This window comes from Halichoerus grypus, chromosome 6 (assembly GCF_964656455.1).
Source record: "Halichoerus grypus chromosome 6, mHalGry1.hap1.1, whole genome shotgun sequence".
Classification (NCBI taxonomy): domain Eukaryota; kingdom Metazoa; phylum Chordata; class Mammalia; order Carnivora; family Phocidae; genus Halichoerus; species Halichoerus grypus.
Window position 1 is genome coordinate 169337068 of NC_135717.1, and position 27466 is coordinate 169364533.

Sequence of the window (27466 nt, forward strand, 5' to 3'; positions counted from 1 at the left end):
GATTTAAAGGTCAAAACTGGGGGCGCCTGGGTGGCTCAGTCATTAAGTGTCTGCTTTGGCTCAGGTCGTGATCCCAGGGTCCTGGGATCGAGCCCCGCATCGGGCTCCCTGCTCAGCAGGAAGCGTGCTTCTCCCTCTCCCACTCCCCCTGCTTGTGTTCCCTCTCTCCCTCTCTGTCAAGTAAATAAGTAGAACCTTAAAAAAAAAAAAAAGCAAAAAAAGCAAACAAACAAAAAAACCTGTTTCATTGTTTTTTTCTTTTATTATTATATTATGTTAATCACCATACTGTTTCATTGTTTTTAATAGCAGCAGCATCCATATTATGGACATTTCACAATTTATTTTTTTATCTATGGAAATTTAAGTTTTCTTCATTTTTTTTTCTAGTCCAGTTTAATGTAATGGATGGCCATGTATGAACCTTTCTACAGGATAAATTATCTGAAATGGAATTGCTAGGTCATAGGTGTATACATTTAAATTTTAATGGGACACTCTAAACTCATGATAAAACATCTAAAAAATGCTAGTAAATATTTTTAAAATCCTTTTCTTATTTTAAAAAGATTTTATTTATTTATTTATTTGACAGAGAGAGAGAGAACGCAAGCACAAGTAGGCAGAGCGCAAGCAGAGGGAGAGGGAGAAGCAGATTCCCTGCTGAGCAGAAAGACCGATGCATTTGACTTCTTTTTTTTTTTTTTTAAGATTTTATTTATTTATTTGACAGAGAGAGACACAGCGAGAGAGGGAACACAAGCAGGGGGAGTGGGAGAGGGAGAAGCGACACCCTGCCGAGCAGAGAGCCCAATGCGGGGCTCAATCCCAGGACCCTGGGATCATGACCTGAGCCAAAGACAGACGCCCAACCGACTGAACCACACAGGCGCCCCTTAAAATCCTTTTCAATGAATGGAGGAGCTTGCAAGAAAGTAAGGAAAATCCTTTGAGGTCTAGGGAAGTGAGGGAGCCCTGAAGTTGGATGTCTGGGTTGAGAACAACTTCAAAGGGAGGTAGAAATGAGAGTCATTTCCTTGTTCTTGGTGTTAAGCCAAAGGCTCTACTGTTCATTGTTCTGCAGGTTTTTTTATACTAATGTCTCTATCCAGTTACTGAGGCCCGCTTCCATTCCTCCTGTAGTGGGATGTAAAAAAATTGTCTTTGCTGGTACCAGAATTTACCACAGGGAGGGTGATGTAGAAAATGTTGGGGTTCAGAGCCTACAGCCAAGAAAGAATTCTTGGGACATCTTTGGTGCAAAAAGGTGGTTTTATGAAAGCAGGGGGATGGGACCCGTGGTCAGGAAAAGCTGTACTGGGGTCATGAGGAGTGGCCCATTATAGACTTTCAAGTTGGGAGGGGGTTAGGGATAGTGTAAGTCTCTAAAGGAATTTTGGAAGCAAGGTTTCCAGGACCTTAAGGGGCTAGCTGTTGTTAGGAAAAGGCCATTTATTACTGTCTAGTAAAACCCTAGTCATGAGACCCTTCAGACAGTGGGCCATATGCTTGGAGGATGATTGCTAACATCTATCTTGGGGGGTTTAGAGATAAAGGAAGTTTCCAAAGGAATTTTTATATGTTAAAGTAGACTCACAGGATCCTAAGATTGCCTCTGCCCTTAGCAAAGTGTCGACATCGAGGTAGCTGAGCTCCCAGAGGAAGATCACTCTGCCTGTCTCAAAGATTGGTCAATGGGCTGTAAACAGTAAGGAAATTTAATTTTGTTCTTTTGCCTTTGTTTCCCACATCAAGGGGACTGTCCTTGCTCAGGAACACACAGCAATTAGCTACTTGGTGAGAAGCTTAGAGCCAAAGGCAGAGTGAGGGTTAAGCTGCTCTGCATCAGAAATGAGCAGGAGTTGGAGATGGGAGAAACAGAAAGGAGGAAAGAGGAGAGGGCTGGGGATAGGGTCTAACAAGTGGAGCAACTATAGGGTTTGTAAGAAGGGTAACTCACATGACTGTTCTAAGCACCACCATAATAGGGTCCCCCTTCTTCCCACCTCTTTAAACCTAGTAATAATACCTTCTATCCATATAACACACACACAGGCCTGTGTGGGTGGTTTTGCAAAAATGAAGGGAAGAGTTGAGTTCCATATTTGGACTACTGTGGTATGTGCAGAGCACATCTGGGACAGAAGAGGAGCTCAGTGCCAGGAAAAACATAAACCCCCAGAGTTCACAGACACGTGGGGAGAGGACTGGGCTTCAAACATATCATATAGCAAATACTTGAGCCAATCTTTAGCTAAATTCAAAGGAGCAGAGTGACCCCCTGGTGACATCTGGTTATGTGAGTAAAGATTTGCATTGTGAATAGGTGATAATATAAAAATACTGCGGAAAAAGTTGGGAGAATATTTCATATAATATTAGAGCGGTAAAGATCTTTCTTAGTAAGAAATGAAATCGAGAAGCCATAAGAGAGAAGACCAATCAATATGACTGTAAAAAAAATTACAATTTTCTCACAGAAAATACCATAAAGTAAAACGATTAAATAGTAAACGTTTTTGCCAAACATATGACTAAGAATGGAGCTTCTACAAATGAATAATGAGCAAAAGACTAAAAACCTTAACCTCAGAAGTAGAAATATTTCTACTTAGAAAAAAACTAAAAACAAAAGACTAAGGCATTTCACAGAAATATAAGTTCCAAAGCATTATATATATAGAAAAATGGGAGGGTGGCTCAGTTGGTTAAATGGCGCCTTCAGCTCAGGTTGTGATCTCAGGGTCCTGTGATTGAGCCCCGCAGGCTCCCTGTCCTACCTCCCCCGCTTGTGCTCTCTCTCTCAAACAAATAAAATCTTTTAAAAAATAGACTTAACTTCACTCATAATTAAAGCATTAATATTGAAACAATAAAAAGTACCACTTCCCCCTCATGAGAACAGCAACAAGTAATTTGATAATGCATGACATTGGCAAAGGTACATGGAAGGTCTCTCATATGCTGCTGGTGGGAATATAAATTGGCACGACTTCACTGGAGAGCAATTTAAGATGTATTTTGATTTAGCAATTCTCCTTCCTACATGTGTATTTTTAGGAATACAAATGTTTCCTACATGTGTATTTGTACATGTGAGCCTAGGAATGTTTCCTACTTTTTTTTTTTTTTTTTTAAGATTTTATTTATTTATTTGAAGAGAGAGACACAGCGAGAGAGGGAACACAAGCAGGGGGAGTGGGAGAGGGAGAAGCAGGCTTCCCGCGGAACAGGGAGCCTGATGCGGGGCTCGATCCCAGGATCCTGGGATCATGACCTGAGCTGAAGGCAGACGCTTCACCAACTGAGCCACCCAGGTGCCCTTATTTTCCCCATTTTATAGAATAAGGTCAGAAAAGTTAAACAACCCGCTTAAGTAACACAGTTGATGAGATGCAACACTGAGATTTGAACCCATGTCTGTCTGTCTTTTTTATCATGTCCTGCTACTTCTCAAAATTTCATTCCTAAATACTGAGGGGAAATAGGCAGCGGTAAAATATGGAGAAATGAAGAAGGTTCAAGAACTCCGAAGGTGCCATTGATGTAAACGACCATCTGCAGAGTTTTATGGGGAAGTGTTAGGGGAGGGGAGGAGAAGAGGAAAGAACACACATTAATCCAGGGCCTTTCAAGTTCTGGGGACTTTGCTAATGGCAAAGCTCATAGATGAAAAGCTCAGGCTCAGAGTCAGACAGATCTGCATGCAAGACTTGGCTTTATCTATTTACTTGCTTTGTGAATTTGGACAATGCTCTGAGCATCACTTCCCTCACTAATAAACTAAAGAGCAGGAGTAATTATCTCAGAGAACTGTGAAAGTAAAAAAACATACTGCACGTACAGGTTTAGTTTAATATCTGACATATAGTAAGTGTTCATTACATGAACACTATCATCACTACCTCAGGTAAAACCTCATAAGAACACCATGACCTAGGAATTGTCATCCCCATTTTCTAGAGTAGAAAACTGAGGCTCAGGGCTCTCTTTCCATTATGCCAAGGCTCCTGAATTCCAAGCAGTTAACTTAAATCCCTGGAGAAATCCAGATGAAACGTTCATTCAACTAAATGGTACCTACCTCACCCAGGAATTACCCTTGGGAGATTTCCTGACTGTATCACCCTAGTCTATAATCAGAAATACCCCAGTTCTTACCCTGACATCCTCACAGTGCTGGCTTTTCTCACCAGATCTCCTAGCCCCTCTTAAATCATCTCTACTATTAAATTTCCAATCATGTGCTCACCTGCTTGGGAAGCATATTCTCAAGTTCTCTTGCTTCTGATATCCTCTTGACTAGTTTTGCAGCTTTCCTCAAGACCAGAGTCTGACCATGATGCTCTGTCAATGCAATGTTAAAAAGAAGAGGATCATTAGAGCTTTTCAGCTGTGATGAGAAAGTGTGTATTGCACAAGATGTGGTATATATATGTACAATGGAATACTATTCAGCCATCAAAAAAATGAAATCTTGCCATTTGCAACGACATGAATGGAACTAGAGGGTATTGTGCTAAGCGAAATAAGTCAATCAGAGAAAGACAATTATATGATCTCACTGATATGTGGGATTTAAGAAACAAAGGGAGGATCATAGGGGAAGAGAGGAAAAAATAAAAAAGAAGAAATCAGAGAGGGAGACAAACCATAAGAGACTCCTAATATAGGAAACAAACTGAGGGTTGCTGGAGGAGAAAGGGGTGGGGGGGATGTGGTAATTGGGTGATGGACATTAACGAGGGCACATGATGTAATGAGCACTGGGTATTATATAAGACTGATGTATCACTGACCTCTACCTCTGAAACTAATATTATATGTTAATTAATTGAATTTTAACTTAAAAAATTTTAAAAAAAAGAAATTATCCAATTTGTGTTGTATTTTCTGATACCACATGTGTGGTTCTTCCACACCAATTCTCCAATTCTCTGATATAAACTGGGTCTCCAACAATTCAACTGAGTTCCAAATCTACCCAGAGTTAGTCTCAGATCCGACAAGTTAAAGAACTCAGTCTGACAAAACTGTCTCCACTTCAGGCACCAGGTCTCAAATGGGATGCCCAGTTACCCACATTTCTATCCAGTCTATTACAAATTTCAGGGTTCATATGACCCACTCTCAAGTTTGATAATTCACTAGGATGACTCACAGAACTCAGGAAAGTGCTATATTTACTATTACAGATTTATTATAAAAAATGCAGCTCAGAGGGATGCCTGGGTGGCTCAGTTGGTTAAGCATCTGCCTTTGGCTCAGGTCATGATCCCGGTGGGGTCCTGGGATTGAGCCCCACGTCAGGCTCCCTGCGGAGCCTGCTTCTCCCTCACCCTCTGCCACTCCCCCTGCTTGTGCTCTTTCTCTCTCTCAAATAAATAAATAAATAAAATCTTTTTTTTTTAAAAAGGCAGCTCAGAAAGATGGAAGAGATACACAGGACAAGGTATGGGTGTGGAAGCTCTATACTCTCTTCAGCATACCACATTCCCAGCACACTGATGTGCCCAGCAACCTGGAAGTTCACCAAACAACACTGTTCAAGAGTTTTTATAACTCAATCTCCAGTCCTTCTCTTTACCCTGGAGGTTGGAGAGGGTGGGGCTGAAAGTTCCCATCCTCTACTCATGTTTGGTCTTTCTGGTAATGAGAGGCCATCCTGAAGCCCACTGGAGCCCCAACCTGAGTCATTTTATTAGCATATACTCAGGTGTGGTTGAAAAGATGTTCATTATGAATAACAAAAGACACTCCCATCACTTGGGAAACTCTAAGGGTTTTAGGAACTCTGTGTCAGGATCTGGGGATAAAGACCAAACCTGTATTTTTATTATACCACACATTCTGAACAATGTGGAGACAAAAGACTGGAAAAAATGAACAGGGCCTCAGGGACCTATGGGACAATATCAACAGGTATAACATCTGTGTCATCAAAGTCCCATAAAGGAAGGACGAAGAGTATGGTACAAAAAAAATTATTCCAAGAAATAATGTCTGAAAACTTTTCCAAATTTGGCAAAAGACAGAAACTTACAGGTTGAAGAAGGTCTACAAACCCCAAACAAGTTAAATAGAAAGAAACCCACGCCCATACACACTGTAATCAACCAGCTGAAAGACCAAGACAAAGAAAGTATCTTGAGGGCAGCCAGAGAAAAATGCATTACACAAAAGGAGGACTATGTAAATGCCTGGATCTTCTCATCAGACCATTAAGGCCAGATGGCTGTGGAACATTTTAAAGGGCTGAAAGAAAAGAACTGCCGACCCAGAATATTGAGAAAAAATACCCTTCAAGAATGAAGGGGCGCCTGGGTGGCTCAGTCGTTAAGCGCCTGCCTTCGGCTCAGGTCATGATTCCAGGGTCCTGGGATCGAGCCCTGCATCGGGCTCCCTGCTCAGCAGGAAGCCTGCTTCTCCCTTTCCCACTCCCCCTGCTTGTGTTCCCTCTCTAGCTGTCTCTCTCTCTGTCAAATAAATAAATAAAATCTTAAAAAAAAAAAAAATGAATGAAGGTGAAGGGAAGCCTGGGTGGCTCAGTCGGTTAAGCGTCTGCCTTCAGCTCAGGTCATGATCCCAGGGTCCTGGGATGGAGATACGCATGGGGCAGGGAGCTTGCTTCTCCCTCTGCTTGTGCTCACTCTCTCTCTGACAAATAAATAAATTTAAAAAAATAATAAAACCTTAAAAAAAAAAAGAATGATGGTGAAATAAAGACATTCTCAGATGAAAGAAAACAAAGGGGATTCACTGCCAACAGGCCTATTGTAAGCGCTTTTGTTTTTTGGGTTTTTTTTTCACATAGAAGGAAAATGGTCCCAAAGGAAAACTTGGAACTTCAAGAATAATGAAAAAAATGGGTGCCTGGCTGGCTCAGTTGGTAGAGCATGTGACTCCTGAGCTCAAGGTTGTGAGTTTGAGCCCCACATTGGGGGTTGAGATTACTTAAAAATAAAAATCTTAAGGGAAAAAAAAAGAATGGGAAAAAAATAGAAATTATAAATATTTAGTTACATAAATATATAATATACATAGTAAATATATAATATATATAGTATATATATATATATATATATGTGGTTATATATGGTACATATAATAGACTATTTTTCTCCTCTTACATGGTTCAAACCGTGTATGATGATCACTTTGGAGGATAGTTTGGCAGTTCCTCAAAATGTCATCATATGACCTGGCAATTGCACCCCTTGGTTCACATATACCCAAGAGAAATGAAAACATATGGCACACAAAATCTTGTACATGGATGCCCACAGCAGCATTCTTCATAATAGCTACAAAGTGGAAACAATCTGAACTGAATAAAAATTAAAAGACCATATCCAAAACATTTGTGAAACGCCTCAGTGTGCAGAGAGAAAGCTATAGCATTAACTGCTCATGTTAGAAAAAAGGTCTCGTTTTCATTCAGTTCAAAATATTTTCTAAGTCTCTTTGATACTTCCTCTTTGACTCATGGGTCTTCATGAATTGATTATATAATTGGCCTTTGTCGTTTTTTTGTTTTTTTAAGTAGGCTCCACATCCAGCATGGAGGCCAATGTGGGGCTTGAACTCACAGCCCTGAGATCAAGACCTGAGCTAAGATTGAGAGTTGGATGCTTAACTGACTGAGCCACCCAGGTGCCCCTCCTTATAACTTCCTTAATAGCATTTTCTTTTTTTCTAGCTTACATTATTATAAGAACACAGCATGCAGGGCGCCTGGGTGGCTCAGTTGGTTAAGCGACTGCCTTCGGCTCAGGTCATGATCCTGGAGTCCCGGGATCGAGTCCCACATCGGGCTCCCTGCTCAGCAGGGAGTCTGCTTCTCTCTCTGACCCTCCCCGCTCTCATGCTCTCTCTATCTCATTCTCTCTCTCAAATAAATAAATAAAATCTTTAAAAAAAAATTAAAAAAAGAACACAGCATGCAATACATGTAACATACAAAATATGTGTTAATCAACTGTGTATGTGGTTGGTGAGGCTTCTAGTCAACAGTAAGCTATTAGTGGTTAAGTTTTGCAGGGAGTCAAAAGTTATACATGGATTTTTGACTGAGTGGTGGGATCAGCATCCCTAACCCCTGTGTTGTTCAAGAGTCAACTGCATGTTTATGTTTTGCAAGGTCTCCTACAAATATACCTCTGTTTGGAATCTGGCTATATCTCTCTGGTGGTTCCCAAGTTGTTGTTGTTGTTTTAATAACAGTTTGATTGAAATATAATTCACATACTCTGAGCCTTCATTTCTCCATCAAGAAAACGGATTGTTTAATTTTTTGGAATAATGATGACATGTATGCAATTGTCTAGAATGATTTAAGAGTTCCTGTTCTTTGTTTTCTTAGGTTCTGTATTTGCCTATTTGGCGTTCAGTAGTTACAGGGCAAAACTAATGACCAGAGTTGTTCATGTCTCCCCTGTGACCCAGAGCCCATGCTCTGAGCCACCCACTTCTCTAACTCTCCCACACCAAGGCAGTTTTCCCCCTGCCCTAAATCACCCCGAGCTCAGGTGCCGGACAACTAGGGACAGCCCCTATGCCCCAGAGCCCACCAGAATCATTCAAACTAGCTAACCCTAACCTGTTTACCCTTACATGCCTAATCTTTTGTAAAGAAATCCCAGTAAAGGCCGTGGCCTATGCCTTCCCCTTGCTCCATTCTGCCTCCTGACGGACCCTGGTGCTTCCTCCCATGGCCCTGTATGACACACTCGGCCTCTGTTTCTAGGAGAACTGTGAGTAGCAAACCTTTATTTCAAAGGCATTGGCCTCTCTGTGTAGTCACTCAGTCTCCTTCATAAATTAACACCTAGACAGAAATCAACTCCTACCTCAATAAATGCTGGTTTCTGATGGGGCTGTGGGGGGTGGGGTGGAGCAGGCCATAATCATGTCTTAGGTTTTTTCTTCCATTGCTAACAATCTCTCTTCCCCACAGATATTAGCACTGTGCTGAACTCATCATCATCAAAGTGGAACTTAATCAGTGCTTGTTGAGCTGAAAAATAAATCTTTTTTTTTTTTAAGATTTTATTTATTTACCTATTCATAAGAGACAGAGAGAGCGGCAGGGAGAGGGAGAGGGAGAAGAAGGCTCCGCACAGAGCAGGGAGCCCCAACGTGGGACTTGATCCCAGGACTCTGGGATCAGGACCTGAGCCGAAGGCAGATGCTCAACTGACTGAGCCACCGAGGCACCTCCTGAAAAATAATTCTGTTCTCTCCTCAATTATTACTTGGTGCCAAGGCCCAGGCTAGAACTACAGGTGTAAACTAGGGTGGCAAATTATGTTTGAACAAACCCAATCAACTAGCGCTTGGGAGATCATAATGAAGTCAAACGCCTACATGTCCCTTTTAGGTAGTTAATGTACCTTTTGGGGCATTCTGTGTTTGTGATCTATCTGCTGAATTCTTGGCCGAAGAGTCTTTTTCAATGGTTGAATTTATACCAGGAGACTACAGGGGAGGAAAAAAAAAAAAAAAGAATAAATTTAGTAAAAGTGGTTGTGAGAGGAATACGAACAGCGTACATGACATTCCCTAGACATTTCTCATTGTTCTTAGAGACAGAACATGCGGAGGGAGACCGTTCATTACAGCCCTAGCACTCAGCCCTCCAACCCAGGAGCATGGCCAAGAGGTGGCAGATGTGGAAAATGCAGGTGCTGGGGATGGAGCAGGCCAGGGTGCCAGTCCCAGTCATGTCCCTCAAAATAGCTGCTAATCTTGGACAAGTCCCTGAACCTCTTGGTGGTCTTGGTTTCCTCCTAGGTCCTTAGGAGGATTAAGTCAGCATGTGCGTGCAAATCGCATGCGTGGCAGCTCATGGAAAGTGTTCTGTGAGCATCACTGCCATTGTTCACACGCTCACTCACCGAACCCCCCTCAGGGGACATCTCCCTGAGCAGCTACCTCGGTGTCTGCCAGTGGGCACACCCTGGAACCTAGGCCCTAACCAGAGGAGCTCCCAGTCGAGCTGCGGGAGAGAGCAGGAAATAGACAGTTACGCTAAGGGGTGGAAAATCTCACCTATTTCTTAGAGAGGTAATGTAAGTTGGGGTGAGTGACAGCGACTCAGAATGACAGTGGTTCCAATTAGGTAGAAATTTCCCTCCCACATAATAGTCTGAAGTTGGGCACTTAGGGCTACTATGGTATTTCTGCTGTGATAAATCCTTAGGGACTCTGACTTCTTCCAGCTTGTGATTACAACATTCCTAAAACAGGAGCCTTGTTCTTAGGGTCCAAGATGGCAGCTAGAATTCTCAGATATTGGGGGACAACTACTAGTCTGCCGCAAGCTGTGCAAGCAGAGTACCATCGGAAGCCAGGGTGGGGAACGCCTGATTCTGTCTGGGGGAGAGCTGGAGGGCTTCCAAGGAGAGAAGACACTTCTGTTCTGTCTTTAAGGATGAGGAGGAGTTGCGCAACGTTGAACAGATGGCCCACCACGCGGCAGACAAGCAGTCCACCAGCCGCAACAACTACTTCGCTTTTATATAAATACGATATTGGAATGGGAAGCACACTGAAAGGACTTCTCGTGTCCCGTGCAGCTGGCTGTCCAACAGCTACTGATTTTTATAGCGTAGAAATGGGTCCTGGGATGTGTTAGAGAGAAAACGCTCCCGGCTCGATGAAGCATCACAGCTCCTTGTTAACCGGCCTCACAGACATCTGTAGTCCAGCAGAGAATAAATGCACTTCACTAGACTCCAATCCTGGGCGTAAGTCCTGGGCGGTGTAGAAGGAGCTCAGACTGACCACATCCAGATGTCAGCTGAGGTCAGCTCTGTGGCCTGGGTTACGTTGTTCGCCTCTTAGTCTATTGCTTCCTTTGTCAAATAAAGATAATTTCAACACCTGCCTTGCAAGGGTGTTGGAAGGCCTAGAGAGGACACATCCCCATTTAGTCTCTTGGGTTGTGACCAGTGACCACGTCCGAGCTGTGAGGCAAGGCGACTATCGTGCGGGTGGGGGGTAAGCTAAGACTGCTCTGGGATCCCCTCCCCACCATGGCCCAGAGGAGATGGAACCCTTCTGCCCCACGTGCTCACCCTGCTGCTCAGATTCCCCGTGCTGAGGGTTCAGCTGTGATGGGACAGGGCGGCCAGGGAGGCCAGGGAGCCTAGGGAGCCTTTTTTGAGCCAATGTGGGATGCAATCTGGGACTGCCCAGAAGTGTCTGGGAGGGCATTGGGCTTTGCAGATCTGGTATTAGCAGGTACGGGCATTAGCTAGAGGGGTTGGGGTCATTACTGTTAATGACCCTTACTGTACCCATGCTCTGGAACTTGGGAAATCTCTGATTAAAATGAGTAGATATTCCAATAGGACGCGACTGAACAATCTCAGGCATTTCCTGTCCTTGGACTGAATCTGCAAGAATGAGTATCATTTGTGATGTTCATTTTGCAGGTAAGAACAGAGAGGCTCGGTTTTGATGAAAGCTGTGCGGTTGAGAGGTGGCATCAGCTGGAGGGAACTTTAGATCTTCCAGAACCAAGCTAATGTGTTTTCCTGCCTTTACCTACGGCTCCATGGTGGTCTTTCACTCCTGGATCCCATATTGTGTCACAGATATGGACAACTTGGGTAGGACTTGTTCTTTCTTTAGCCCAGACCTCTCCTCCAAAGCCTAGTCCTGTAGATGGAACTACCTAAGTGACATCTGCATCCGTACTTCTCACAGGTCTGTTAAAGGTAACAAGTTCAAAGCTGAACTCTTGGTATCTTTCCCCTATCTCAAAAGGCTCCACTCTTCCTCTGAATAAATGGTACCATTCAGATGCTTAAGCCACACAGCAGGCAAGCCTCCTTGGCTCCTTCCTTCCTTTCCCTACCCCCTTCCCCATTCCCAAAGCCAGTTGGTTAGCACCTGCTGAAAGATCTGGCTCCAAAACACACTTCAGGTCTCCACCTCCCACCACCTGCTGTCACTTTCTCTTCCTGAGACAACCACAAAAGCCTCCTAACTGGTCGTCTGTCCCCTTCTGTTACATTCTCCATATTCAGAAGACAGTGGGCTCTTGTAAAAATATAAATCAGAGGGTGTCATCTCCCTGTTTTAACGGATTCCCGCAGCACTTAAATTATATCTATATTCCTTACTGTGACCCTCCCAACTGTACAGGACCTGGCCGCTGCTACTTCCCCAGCCTTGACTCCTGCCCCTCTTTCCCACATGGGCTGGGTGACAGTATCATTGGCCTTCTCTCTGCTCCTTGAATATCTCATTTTTTTGTTTTTGTTTTTTTGCCTCAGGGCCTTTGCACACACTGTTCCCTTTTTCTGGAAGGTTCTTCCATTCATTCTTTTAATGGCTGACTCCTCAGCCTTTGGTTCTCAGCCCAAATGGCTCTTTCTGGTGGTGTTATCTGTCACATGTGTACCCTTCTTTCTCCATATACACAAGACCCATGCCCCAATGTGAAAGACTTAAGCTGCTCCCCCCAGCTTCTTTTGTGGCTGGGATGCAGACATTTCACCTACAGTCTACCCTTTAGACGTGCTGCACCTGCCCAACACTTCAAAGTGTAAATGACCAACATGATGAGGCAGCGCCACGCAGACTCCAGTTTCAGGAAGACTGCTGACAGGAAAGCAAAGCGGACCTCCCAGTCCCCAGGAACACTGGTCAGGGCACAGCCGTGTCCCTTTGCAGAGGTGGGATGGCCTGGGCATTGTTCTTGGTGGCATGGCCTCTGGGGCCCTCCCTGGGGAGTGGTGCACCACTGTTTTCCCTGAATACGTTTCTTCCTGGAGCAGATTCCATTGTTTGCAGGTAAGAATTCTGATGATGATTCATATATATATATATATATATATATATATACACACATTTTAAAGATTTTATTTATGTGAGAGAGAGAGAGAGAGAGAGAGCACAAGAAGTGGGAGGGGCAGAGGGAGGGGGAGACGCAGACTCCCCACTGAGCAGGGAGCCTGATGCTGGGCTTGATCCCAGGACCCTGAGGTGGTGACCTGAGCCAAAGGCAGTCGCTCAACTGACTGAGCCACCCAGGCGCCCCAATGATTCCTCCTTATAAAGACCTTTGATATCTTCTCTACTATTTGTTAAATGAATGAATGACCCCGCCTTTAAAAGGTAGGAGCCCTTATTTATAGCTGAGCCTCAAAGCAGAAGCAGATAGACCGTTAGATGCTTTTTCATTCCCACTGGGGCAAACCCCTAACACTAGGGAAGAGAAGGGCAGACCACAGACTTAAAGCCACTGAACTGCGGACTCTTAGACAGATTGTTGCCATTGAAAAACATATTTTGAACACAGACAGCTATTTCTGTGAGCAAATGGGAGAGTGTGTCTGCTAAAAACAAGGGAGAGGCTCTGTCCTCACCATGGAATTCCACCAGTCCATCCTGGTTCACCCAGTAAGACTTCAGCTGCTTTCACTGTTGGAAAGCATTTGATTATTTCTATTTCTGGGGCAGAAAATGGAATCTTTAGCTGGGTTTCTGAAATAACTGTCAGGAGATTTTATGTATTTCGGTACAAAGAAAATACATTTTGTTTTACACAGTGACAGGCAGTGCAGAAACATTAAATAATGTGATCTTGGCCTCCGAGGGACCGCTATCCGTCTACAAGGCCCGCTTGTCTCCACTTCTTGGGGACGGACACTTGCAGAGAGAGCACCATTATCTGCTAAGCGCGGGACCAAGACGTCACACAGATGGCCCCGTTCCTAGGAGCTGGAGAGAGAAGAGTGAGAAAAGGGGCCCTGGCCTCCTGGAGTTGACATTCTACTAGAGGGAGCCAGACAGTGAACAATCCTAAGTCCCCGGAGAAGAGAGCAGCCCATGAGAAGCGCCATGCAGAGCATTAAAGCAGCCCTGTGATGAGAGAGTAGCTGGGCGGTCAGGACCGGCTTCACTGGGACGAGGTCTGGCGCCGAGGGAGTGAAAGGATGCGAGGAGTCTGGGCAGAGAGGTAGCAGCCGGATTCTGCAGGGCAGTCCGTGGCAGGCTAAGGAGGCTGGACTGGCCGCCAAGTGCACTGGAGAAGCCGCTGGAGGTTTTAAGCGGAGAAGAGTCTCATCTGGTGTACGTGTGTGACAAGGTCACTCTGGGCTGGGGCCAAGGGTAAAAGGGAGGAGCCCAGGCGGAGGCCGCAGCCCTCACACTGGTTGCTGGAAATCAGGAACCTCCTCCCCCCCAGCCATGCCGATGATCAGGGAGAAGGCGGCTAGCTGACGACAAAGCACAAGCTGACACTCTGCAAACCAACGCCCCCAACTCCTGGGTGGGACATGTGTGACATTCCTCCAGGAAACTTCCAACTATCTAAAGGTTAATGCCTTGCTGGAGGGGAAAACAACCTTAATTTGACAATGGCAAAGCCTCCAGTATCTGGTAGGTCCTTGTTAGCATATGAAAGTTCTTTTGAGGGCGCCTGGGTGGCTCAGTCGTTAAGCGTCTGCCTTCGGCTCAGGTCATGATCCCGGGGTCCTGGGATCGAGCCCCACATCGGGCTCCCTGCTCGATGGGGAGCCTGCTTCTCCCTCTCCCACTCCCACTGCTTGTGTTCCTGCTCTGTCTCTGTCTCTGTCAAATAAATAAATAAAATCTTTAAAAAAAAAAAAAAAGTTCTTTTGAAAACCTCCCTTAATCCTTACCTCCCCCAACCCCATCGTATATAACCAATTGCTCCTTATAACCCCGGAGCAGCTCTTTCTGCCCCCAGGGCCTGTCCCCGTGCTTTAATAAAACCACCTTTTTGTACCAAAGACGTCTCAAGAATTCTTTCTTGGCCGGAGGCTCCGCACCCCACCCCACCGAAACTCACCAATATTCCAAAACGTCATCATTGAGATAGCCCCCTGGTGAGGCCCAGGGGGCAGTTGGATACACGAGGGTGGGGAGGGCGATCTGGGCGTTACTGGCATATGGGTGGCATTTAAAGTCAGAGTGATGAGGGAGCAGAAGGCTCGATGAAGACAAAGCACAAGGTGACACCCTGCAACCTCCCCCGACCCCCACTCCTGGGTGGGACAGGTGTAACATTCTTCCAGGACGCTCCCAACTATCTTAATGTTAATGCCTTGCTAGGAGGTGTAAACATTCTTAACTTAACAATGGCAAGGCCTCCATTATCCTGTAGGTCCTCTTTAGCATATGAAAGTAATTTTGAGACCTCCCTTTTCCTTACTTCCCTACTTCCCCCAACTCCCCAGTATATAACCAGCCACTCCTCAAGACCCCCCGGGGCAGCAGCTCTTCCTGCCCACGGGTCCTGTCCCTGTGCTTTAATAAAACCACCATTTTGCACCAAAGACATCTCAAGAATTCTTTCTTGGTCATCGGCTCCGAACCTCACCCCACCAAACCTCACCTATATTCCAGAACCACAAAAGAGGACCAGATGAGACCACTCAGGAAGAATATGTAGGTAGAGGGGAAGGGGCCAGGACAGACTGCCTGACGGAAGGAAGGCACTCGCAAAACTGGCAACATAGAAGCCAAGAGAAAAAAAGCCTCTCAAGAAGGTGGGAGCAGCCAACCATGTGACGTGGACTAGAGTGTGAGCAGACTAGGGTTGGGGCCCCGGAGGCAGGAGCAGCTGCTTGGCTGCACTGAAGGCAGGATCCGTGGGTGCGGATGAGGCTTTGGGAAGGGTGGCAGGAAATGGGGGTGCAGAGGCAAAGTTTTGAGGTGCCAGAGCAGGACTGTTCCACGATGGCACGACCCAACAGAGCAGAAGATGATGATGCAAGACGGCGGGGGGGGGGTTGTGCCCGCCGCAGGGGGCAAGGTCCAGACCCAAGTGCGGCAGGGCCCCTCCTCCGTAGGCACAGGGGGCTGGCGGACGGTCAGGGTACAGATGGGGGCAATCGTCTCGGGGTAGGGAGGTGAGGGCTTTCCAGCTGGCTGCTTCTAGCGGAGGGCCAGTGGGAAAGCGTGCTCGCGGTGCGAGACTTCTGGAAAGGGAGACCAAGTGAAATAAGGGTTGGGGGGAGGGGAGCCCGGACGTGCGGAGGGCCCAGCTGGGACGTGTGGCCGCGGAGTGACAGGGAGCCCGGCCACCCCGGTGCGTGTGCTGCAGTCTTCAGCAGCTCAGGGAGAAGGCCCTGCTGCAGCTGTACTCATCCCACACTTGTAGAAAGCAAGTCCTGGGGAGCTTGAGCTTGTCGGAGGCCGCGCGGCTGCGGTCTGAACCCGGGAGAGTGTACTGTGTGCACGGAGGTTTCTGGGATGTGTCCCGCATATCTGCAGGCAGGCTAAGGCGGGTTTGCGAGACCCGTGCTGGATGAGTGACCGTGGGAGCCTGATTCGTTGACATTAGCTGACCTCCAGGTCACAACGGGCCCTCCTGGTTTGGACGCCAAGAGCTATCCATTTTGCCTTGCATCGCCTCCGGCTCCAGGCTGGGCTGGGCCCCTGGAACAGAATCCGGAGGGGAGGCGAGCACATCTAACCCAGGCTCCCTGAAGACGGAAAGCCATCATAACATAGAAATGCAGCTCTCCAAACTGCAGGTAGGCAAGCAACGTTTAACTTCAGACCCCCGTCATGTGCCCTATAAATAGTCATTTGCCCTAGAAACACGCCCGTACGGGGATGGTCAGTTGGAAGTCTTCGCCTGAAGGGAGGATGCTCCACCCAGGCCTCTCTATTGGGACTCCAGCCGGGGCTGTCTCCACCGCAGGCAGCCGGTGAGAGGCTGGATGTTATAAGTACCCGATTTGATTGAACTTTGTCTTATTCTCCTTTACTGCTTACTATTGTCCTCACCTATGCATGGATTTCCCTTTTCTTTCTGTTTCCATTAGATTTTTATAATATCAGTAAAGTGGTTTTTTTCCCCTTTGAAACTGAAGAGGACGGGGTATGCCATGAATCTTTTCTTCAGAACAGATAGCAGGGTTTTAACCAGAGACCTTCAACCCCTGTGGGGCCACAGAGACTTTCCAAGGAATACTGGGATGGTCAGTTGGAAGAACATCCATTTCCAGATCCCCAAGTGTCCTCACATCCTGTTTTCTTGAAAGTGGTCATCCTGCAGCCTTTATCCCACTTTACAAAAGAAAGGCACAACTTTCACCCATTCCAAACACTGGGTGAACATTTCAGGGTGGAAACACCCCCAACTCTGCACCAAACAAAGGGGAAAGGCTGGTCTGACAATGAATCAAGCCTCATAGGCTACTTAATAAGGACAAAACAGGGTATTAGAAATGAGGATGGCGGTCTACAGCTTAAAGGTTAGTGGGAGAGACAATCATGATCAGTGAATGACCCAGTAATTCCCTAGCTCGGAAGGAGAGGGCTCTGAGTGGGGAGTGGGTAGAACAAGAATGCGGACCTGGGTGGAGACTGCGGACTCTGAGGGCTTCAGCTGAGACAGAAGGATGAATGCGGCTCCTTCTGCAAAGAGCCAGAGGGTAAATGTTTTCAGCTTTGCAGGCCATAAAGTCTGCATCACAACTACTCAACTCTACAAAGATAGTCAAAGGTGGTAGTCAACGAGTGACCTCGGCTGGGGGCCAGTGAGGTATTACTTATAAAAAACAGGCAGCAGAAGTCCTCATTCATGGTTTTCCCAGGCATTTATTTTTTTTCCAGCTGTCTGGAAAAAGTATGCCTTGCTGGTAAGTGTTTGGCAGGTTTCATGTTACCAATGGGAAGAGATGCTGACCATGTGGGTGGCAGTGGGGGGAGGGACCAGAGGGATGGTAGGTACAGAGGCCAAGGTGAAGTTTGGGAGGTATTTTTCATTTGGGCTGGGGGAGGGTGTTTGGGATGGGGGAGTAGGCTGGGGCCCAGGGGTGACATCATAACATAATTAGATCTGCATTTTGAAAAGATTGCAGGGGTTCTGGGGAGGCTGAGGGAGCCAGGAGCCTACTGCATTGGTGAAGGGGCTCAAACTGGACTGTAGGGAGGGGAGGGGAGAGGTGAAGTGGGGTGGTGTTGGAGCTACCTAGGAGGAACATCACAGGGCAAGGCAGAGAGGGGCAAGCTGGTGTGAGAGTGATGTGGGAAACAAAGGCAGGAGAAAAATTAAATTCCCTGACTCCCTACAGCCCACTGACTTGAAGCAGGCAGTTGATCTTCCTCCATGTTACTACTTTGCAAAGGGCAAAAGGCAATCTTAGCCCGACCCCCAGGATCCTATGAGTCTACTTTAACATATAAAAATTTCTTTGGAAACTTCCTTTATCTCTACTCCTCCAAGATACATGTTGGCAATCACCCCCCAAGCATAACACCCACTGATACACCTCTGAAGGGCCTCGTGACTAAGGTTTTACTAGACAGTAAAATGACCTTTTCCCAACAATAGCTAGCCCTCTCAAGATCCTGGAAACCTTGCTTCCAAAATTCCTTAGACACTTATGCTATCCCTAACCCTCCCAACTTGAAAGTATATCATGGGCCACTCCTTACGACCCCTCCTCTTTCTGCCCACGGGCCCTGTCCCTGTGCCTTTTTGCACCAAAGACGTCTCAAGAATTCTTTCACAAGAAAGCCGGCGGCTTTGAACCCTAAGATCATTCCTGCTTCAGATATGACAGCCAGATGTGGGTTTATGATGAGTGATAGGGAGGAAAAGCTATGAAAACACTTTGGAGCTGAGCCTACACTGAGAAACTGCTTCTATCCCCTCTACCCCCCAATCACTGCATTTCTGTGGTGTCCCTTTGGTGCTCTGCTCATGCCCGCAGATCTAGAGGACCACCAGGACCCCTCCCAAGATGATGGACAGGGAGTGCAGAGATGTGGAACCAACTAGAAGTCATTGAAGCTTCTGGGGATGCAAGGGGGTCTGGGTCTGTGCCCCTCTACTCACCTTAGGGCAGGGAACTTTCTTGTTCTGGCGAGGCCCCTGGGAGATACATCTCTTAGAAGTGAACAAAGAAAACTCTCTTTCTAGGGAAGAGAAAAATGGGCTTCAGTCCCTTCTTGTCCGGAGGTGACGCTGCCGACCAGGAGTTCTGACACAGCCCCCTCCCTGGAGGCAACAGCAACAGTAGGACAATGGACCTCAGGCAAACCAGAGCCCCTCTGTCATTCCCTCTGCTGAGTGACCTTGGGCAGGTCACCTAACCTCTCTGATCCTGTTAAAGGTTTGAATACTAAACTACTTTGCGGGGCTGCTGAACCAATTAAAGTAAATAATGTATGCAGAGGGCAGCATACAGGGCAAGCGCTCGACCCATATGAAAAAAAAAAAGTACTGGCTTCAAAAGAAAAACAAAAAACTCAAAACCCTGAAACATCAAAATGAATAAATGTTGGATTAAACACTTAAAGTAACAATCTATCAGCCTCAGGGAGTGTCATTATAGTTGAAGACAGTTTACAGGTTATAGTTTTTTCCCTTTGAAACTTCTGTGTGTCCATGGTGATTGCTGGGAAAGCAAACATATTGAGTGGGTCAGTGAACGTACATGCTTAGAAAAGCAGCAATGAAAGTGCCTGGCTCTGAGGAAGTATTGCTATGAGCATATCCACCCAATAAGTACAATCATGCTCTTCTCTGAGGACTGCCTTCCCTGTGCCCTGGGCCAGTGCTTTGCAAACTGGACGGCGCTCATAGATCATGGGGTGGTCAGCCCATCCAGAGATGCTGACGCTGCTCGTTCTAGGCAGCATGTGGGAGGCTCTGCCAGCGCCCCTCCAGGGTCAGTAAGCTCACCATGGTGTGGACCGTACCGCCTCTCGGGAGGCCCCCCCATCCTGCTGAGTGGCCTCACTTTCCCTAAGGGAGGTAGACTGAGGGGGGGAGACCCCTGTCACTGGCCAGAGAGGCCACCAGCTAACAAGAGCAGGTTGATTAGCCCATCTGAGCAAAACCCTGGCCCCCAACTGTGCCGGGAAACCCTGGGCACAAAAACCTCTCTGCACCTTATCCTGCTATAAGATCAGGGTAACAGCCTCGCTCATAAGGTTTGGGTGAGGAGGACACAAAAGAACCCAAACTGTGGCTGGTGCAAAGAATGGGAGTCAGTGTGCAATAGCATTATTTTTATTGCTAACCAGGGTAGAGCTTTGGCTCAGACTCATTCTTCACAGCATGGGCTGTTTTCAGCATATTTAAGAAAAAAATAATTTTCTCACTCCTGTCTTCCACTTCCAAAGGGTCCTGGGTTGTTAAAGGACTTCATTAGTGAATGATGTCTGCCCCCTGGGTCCTATTGACCTATTAAAGATGGGGCTTCGCTGCATCCCTGGGGTGCCCCCATGAAAAGGGTAGACATCACCCCCTGGAGGAAACATCCGCCTAACCCAGCATTGTGTCTCTCTGGCTTTGCAGTCCTCAGTTTGATCCTGGCTTGGTCACCCACGGGCTGGTTACCCATTACAGTCCTCTCCCGGCTGCCATGAGGAATGCCTCTGGGTCTTATCACACTCTGTTCCCTCCACCTGGAACAGTAATTCTTCCCTTCACTTGCCTAAAATACACATCCTTCAAATCTCAGCTTACGTGCCACTTACTGACCCTCTCAGGGCTGGACTGAGGACCTCCCGCCACCCCCCTCAGCCTGTATGCCCCACCACTGCGCCTAATCCACGGGAGCGTGGCTGCCTGGTGCACAGAGCCCTTTACGTGTCTGTTGCCGCAGTAAGAAAGTAGGCCTTGGGCAACTTGCTTCTCTGAACTCTACTCTCCTTATCTGTGAAATGGATTTAGTGTGTCTTTGAGCTGGTTGTTGTGAGGATTAAATAAAAGGATAAAGAGGCCAGCATGGAGCCTGACCCAGAGCAGATACCTAGTCTCTGGCGTCCATGGGTATAATATCAGCTTCCACCCCTACATCCCAGCAATTATGTTGTGCTGACTCTTAACTATAATTTCTAAGCAATAGCATTTCAGTCATTTTGGTGGCTAGTGTGGGGGAGCGTGAGAGGGAACCTGGCCTGAGTACTTCAATACCAAGGCTCTGCCCTGTCCCAACTGGATGGCGGCTGGGTGTGGCAGGGGCGCAGGGGGGCCAAGTGCACAAGGGGTAGCTTACTCTTTAACAGTCTTCTCTGCAAAATTAATTTTTCTCTGCGGAATCTCTCTGGATCCAGTTCTGAATAGTCCCAGCTGTTATAGCTCTGTAGGCAAGGGTAGATACCTAACAGAGAATGAAGAGTGATCATGAAAACTTCCATAAAAGAGAAAGGAGGCAGAAAACAGAAGACAGAGCCCCGCCCCCTGCCCCCCCCTGCTGGTCCTGGGGCGGGGGGAGCTTCTAGCATTCGCCTCACCCTACGGTGGCCCTGTGGCCTTGACGGAGCCACTTCCCCTGTGGGAGGCTTTGGTGCCTTCCTCTGCAGAAGAGATGGTGAGGTTCGCCCTACCCCCCAACAGCATGGGTCTGACGACTGGATCACACCAGGGCACCTGACCCCGTGCTGTACAGATACGAAGGCATTGTAATCATTCCTTTTCCTGCTTATCTCCTCTGCTGTCGCTGAACTGTGAGCTCCCTGAGCGCAGGACCTGGATCATACTCACTTTTGCACCTCAGGGGCTTAGCACTGGACCCAGCACGTGATAAATAGGAGCTTAGTAAGTATTTGCTCAACATATTATCACACTTAGCTATCCAGAAACTGGCTCTCCCTAAATATTTGATGGTGATGTTAATGGGGCTAATGCTTTTCTTGTAAAGCAAACCATGCGTTTCAGAGTCTTGGCTTCTTGGAACCTGAATCCTCAGATGTTAGAAGGACTCCACTGTCTCCCTCAGTTTTTTGGTTTAGAAAGGAAAAGACCAAGGATTACTTGAGAAATTTTGAACTCTTATGTAAAGATGCTGTCTCCATTGGACAAAATAAGTGGACAGGAAGTTTAGGGAAGGAGGTACAGCCTTGGACAAAAAGGGGAATAGGAAGGAGGAACAGAAAGAAAAGTGTCAGAGAATGAGAGGCAGGATGGCATAGTGGTCAAAGACCTAACTTTGCAGTGGGACAGCCTGGATCTGAATGCCTGCTCTCCCATTTGTTTGCTGCTGGACCTCTTTGATTCTGCATATGTTAAGAGGATTAAATGGGTGTGCCAAAAAGACTTAGCAGGCCCAGGCTGCTATCCTTGGAAAATCTTGCTTGCGAGGTTGGCCTTTGGCCAGCATCTGCAAGTTGGCTGGTAAACATTTCCTTACACTGATACCGCTTTCCCTAATACCTAGAAGTGGATACATTCCTAGAAGTGGATACATTCCTAGAAGTGTACAAACTACCAAGACCGAATCATGAAGACATATAAAATTTGAACAGACCAATAATGAGTTAGGGGGTTGAATCAGTGATCAAAAACCTCCCAAACGAAGAACAGCTCAGGACCAGATGGCTTCACAGGCAAATTCTACCAAATATTTAAAGAATGAACTCCAATCTTTCTCAAACTCTTTCAAAACATTGAAGAGGAGGGAACACTTCCAAACTCATGAGGCCAGCTTTACCCTGATACCAAAGCCAGATAAGGACACTACAAGAAAAGAGAACTACAGGCCACTATCCCCGGTGCATATAGACATAAAAATTCTCAGGAAAATACTAGCGAACTGAATTCAAGAGCACATTAGGAGGATTGCACACCATGATCAAGTGGGATGGATCCCTGGGATGCAAAGATGGTTGAACATCCACAAATCAATGTGATACACCATATTAATAAAAGGAAAGATAAAAATCACATGCTCATCTCAGTAGATGTAGGAAAAGCATTTGACACAATTCAACATCCTTTCATGGTAAAAACTCTCAACAAAGTGAGTACAAAGGGAACACACTTCAATGTAATAAGGGCCACATATAACAAGCCCACAGCTAATATCATACTCAATGATGAAAAAAGTTTTTCTTCTAAGACCAGGAAAGAGACAAGAATATCCACTCTAACCACTCTCACCACCCAGAATAATTAGATGGAAAAAAATAAATAAATAAGAGAGAGGGGGAGAGAAAGGAAAAAGAGAAAGAAAGAAAAAAAAGAAAGAAAAAAAATGGCATCCAAATCAGAATGGAAGAAGTAAATTTGTCTCCGTTTGCTGATGACATGATCTTGTATAAGAAAAACCTAGAGTCCACCAAAAAAACTGTTAGAATTAATAAACAGTATCAGTAAATTGTCAGGATACAAAATCAACATATGAAAGTCAGTTGGGTTTCTATACACTGACAAAGAGCTATATGAAAAAAAATAAAGAAAACAACCCACTCACAATAACATCGAAAATAATAAAATACTTGGGAATAAATTTAACCAAGGAAGTGGAAAATCTATACATTGAAAACTATAAGACACTGATGAAAGAAATTGAGGAATGGGCACCTGGGTGGCTCAGTTGGTTAAGCGACTGCCTTCGGCTCAGGTCATGATCCTGGAGTCCTGGGATCGAGTCCCGCATCGGGCTCCCTGCTTCTCCCTCTGACCCTCCCCCCTCTCATGTATTCTCTCTCATTCTCGCTCTCTCAAATAAATAAATAAATCTTTAAAAAAAAAAAAAGAAAGAAAGAAATTGAGGAAGACACAAATCAATGGAAAGATATGCTGTGTAATGGATCAAAAGAATTAATATTGTGAAAATATCCATATTACCCAAAGCCATCTATAGATTCAATGCAATCTCTATCAAAATTCAAAAAAAAAGGAAAAATTCCAATGGTATTTTTCACAGAAGTAGAGAAAACCATCTTAAAATTCGTGTGGATCCACAAAAGACCCTGAAAGCCAAAGCAATCCTGAAAATAAGCAAAGCTTATTGAGAGTAGACCTTAAGTCTTCTCACCATAACAACAAAATGGTAATTATGTGTGAAGGATGTGCTAACTAACCTTATCATGGTTAACATTCCCCAATATGTACATGCATCGAATCATCACTTTGTGCATCTTAGACTTACACAATGTTATATGTCAATTATAACAATATAGCTGGGAGGAAATTTTCCCGATTAGAATGGCTCACTGGGCCTAGACCATCTGTAAAACGATGTGGCTTCGGCTGAACACCTGCTTTCCTGGAATTTTGGTATATGATAGACAGGTGTCTACGTGACCGGCCCCCAATATAAACCTTGGGTGCTGTGTCTCTAGTAGGCTTCCCCGGGCAGAAACATCACATGTGTTGCTACATCTTTGCTGCAGAGGGATGAGAGTGCTCTGCCCAAGTCCTCATGGAAGGGAAAGAGCAGAAGGAAGCCTGCACATGAGTTCCTCCAGACTCTGTCTTTTCCCCTAAGAGTATTCCCTGGCTGGGTATCCTCACTACACTGCTATAATCTTAGCCGTGAATATAACTACATGCTGAGACTGTGAGTTCTCCCAGCAAATATCCTAATGCTGGACTGAACTTGGAGACCCCCAAGACAGTAGGAAATGTAAAGAAGTGCTTACTTAGCACAGTACTTAGTACACAGGAACCTCTCAATAGGTAGTAGATGTTAATAACCTTATAAAATAGCTAAGTCGAGAAGAGGGGAGTAGGGAACGGGAGTGAAAAGTAGTTAAAAGCAAACATCAGCCTTGCACAGTGTGTGGCAGGGACAAGGGGACCATGGTTAGGCCACATGGGGTCACCGGGGAGTAGAAGGGTGGAATCATCCAACCAGCATCTGCTTTTGGGCTCCTGAGCCTCTGGGTCCATCAGTCCACAGCACATGGCCAACTAACCTCTGCTGAAACCTGCTTCCTGCAGATCACTGGGCACAAAGAGGGGGCTAGGAATGTCTCAGAACTGTTTTTGTTTTTGTTTTTGTTTTTGTTTTGTGGAAGCAGGGTAATCAGTACTCCTGGAGGCTCTAACCGCACACCTTCCCTTCTTTGATGTCAGCAAGAAAAAAGGACAAATGCCTCAGTGAAGGATGTGATGGCAAACCACACACCTAGGCTCAGGCAGAAAAGTGTTTCCAGAATCGCTTTCCCCAGGATGAAGCAGCCCCCTCTTACCTGAAATCCACAGGCTCATCGTGTTACAGATGCTCGATTTGAATTCGTGCGTGTTGAACCAGGATTGCGGGAAGCAGCAACAGAAGCTGGTGTACACAGCTTTACTCAGCAGCGATGGCAACTTCTGGGGGTGGGAGGGAGCAGGGGAGCAGAGCTCAGGCAACATTCTGGACATCTCCACACCCAGAAAAGAGCTCCTGACTGCAGAAAGGATCTGTGATAAAACTCTCTGATATCGCGCTGCCTTCCATTCATGGGCGGGGGCAATTTCCATCTGCTGCTGGCCCACACCTTGGTGGACTCCTTACCCTACCTGAGAACCACACCTCAAACCTCATGAGATGCTTGATCAGCAACCTCCCTCCCCACCCCCCACCCCCGCCCCCAGCTCCTCTGCTCATGGTCGGTGGCTCAGCCCCTTCTGCCACCCAGCCAAAGAGTAGCCCAGAGGACAAGATACATTTGACCTGCCCATCTTGCTACCTCCCAGAGATAACAGGAAGTACTACTACTGTTATTTTTTTTCCCTATGCATAGGTGGTACTGTTGTTCCTTCTTAACTATGGTTGATCGCAAATTAGACATTTATATCTGGCCTTATTCATTTAACAATATAGTATAAGCACTTCCTCGGGTTGTTATCAACTCTTGGGAATTTTTTTTCCCCAAGAATGACCTTCATAATATTGGGCTGAGTAGGCATACCAAAATTTCCTTCTACATCCCCCATCAATGAATGTTGTCTCGTTTCTAAGACTTTACATTACAAATTATGTGGAATAATTATTTTTATTTGTTAATCTACCTCTGTGGCACCTAGCAGGCAGTCAAAAATTCGTGTAAAGCATGAGGGAAAGCAGCTTTTCCTGAGTATTCGATTATGACCTCCAGAAGATGGAATCATGGTAGTAATTATAGTGGCTATGATGCGCTGGGGGCTTCTCAGGTGCTGGGGATATGTGAAGTGCCTTACAAATATCATCTCATTTAATCCTTAGGACAACTCAGTGAGCGAGGCAGTATTATCCCCATTTTATGGATGATGAAACTGAGGCACGGAAAATCTAATTGACTTGGTAGGCGGACACTTAACTAGTGTAAGCACCTGGTAGCAAAAATGTATCAAGTCACTTCTCAGACTGTCAGAGTGCCATTTCCCTAGATCCTTCACAACCCCGGGAATCACTCTTTTTAATCCATGCAATCTAGCAGGTAAAAAGGGGTACCAAATGATTATTGTTTTAATTGGTACATTTGACTATTGTTAAGGGTGAACTTTTTCTCCCCATCTGTATTTCTTCCCTGGTGAATTTCTGGTTTATGTACTTTGTCAATTGGTCTATGGGTTGTTGCATTTTTTTCTTATTGATTTGTATAAGTTCTTTTTTTTTTTTAAGTTTTTATTTACTTAAGTAATCTCCACACCCAAGGTGGGGCTCGAACTCACATCCCCGAGATCAAGAGTCAAATGCGCCGCTGACTGAGCCAGCCAGGCGCACCAATTTGTAAGAGTTCTTTACATTGTGTGATGTATGTGCCACGTGATTTCTGCGGTTTCTCCTTTGCCTTTTAAGTCTGACTGTGGTAATTTAAATAATTTATGTAGTTAAATCGGTCTTTGTGAATATATATATATTCATACTTTTAAAATTACATGCTTATTTAAATACCAAAGAAATATATAAAATAGAAAAGGAAGTCTCTTACAACCTCATTCCCCAGAGATAACCATTGCTAAGAGTTTGGTACGTATTTTTCCAGGTTTTTTTTTTCTATTCATAGGCACACATATATACATACACATAGACATTTTTAAACACAGAGTTCTATAAATTGCTCTGCTTTTCACTTAAAATATACCATATACAGATCTACTTTATTTATTGTAACTGCTGCATTACAAGTCAGTGTATGGATATAGCACAACTTACTACTTACTGCCTCACAGAAGGAACGTTAAGGGCATTCTATTGGCATTAGAAGTGAAGAGATACCTAGTGTGATTTTTTTTCCTCCAAATGGTGCTTGATGCTCACTTTTAAGAGCGCCTCTTCATAGTGGGACTTGGATTCATTCAACAAGAGAAAGGCGTAGTTTTGGGCTATCCGGTCAAATAGCTTATTCTGGATCTCCTTGTTGGGCTACCAGGAATAAAAGTGCAGAAGGAGTTACTAGAGCCCCTGGTTTTAACGGGCAACGGCTGAAATGCTGAAATAGCTACTTCTCTCGTGTTTAGGAATATTATTCTTGAGATGTTTAACCTCATGTTATTTATGAAATAGTACACTAATTTTTAGATTTATAAAATAGATTTATGCGTAGAGCAGACTGTTGAAGCAAGCGCCCAAACTCTGGGCAGGGAGGTCTTGACTCTGCTCCCGGCCTTGTGGATGACCAGCCACGTGACAGGGACCAGTTCCTGACACTCCGGGGCTACAAAACATTGTGCAGTGGCTGAAGCACAGGATGTATGGGCCAGGCGGGGGAGGGAGGAGGCAGATGGGGCTCCAGTGGGGGGGTCCACAGAATCAGAGAGGCTTCC

General features: G+C 45.7%; 1 protein-coding gene across 1 annotated transcript in view; it reads right to left on the reverse strand.

Moving 5' to 3' along the window:
- Nucleotides 1–27466, reverse strand: part of FAM227A (family with sequence similarity 227 member A) — a 73145-nt gene that overhangs the window by 22495 nt on the left and 23184 nt on the right. Inside the window, exons 8-13 of the mRNA XM_078076635.1 lie at nt 26961–27065; nt 24925–25048; nt 21003–21107; nt 18833–18912; nt 9393–9477; nt 4253–4347 (exon numbers count right to left, since the gene is read on the reverse strand). Coding sequence (XP_077932761.1) covers nt 4253–4347; nt 9393–9477; nt 18833–18912; nt 21003–21107; nt 24925–25048; nt 26961–27065 — 594 coding nt within the window. The remainder of the gene's footprint in view (nt 1–4252; nt 4348–9392; nt 9478–18832; nt 18913–21002; nt 21108–24924; nt 25049–26960; nt 27066–27466) is intronic.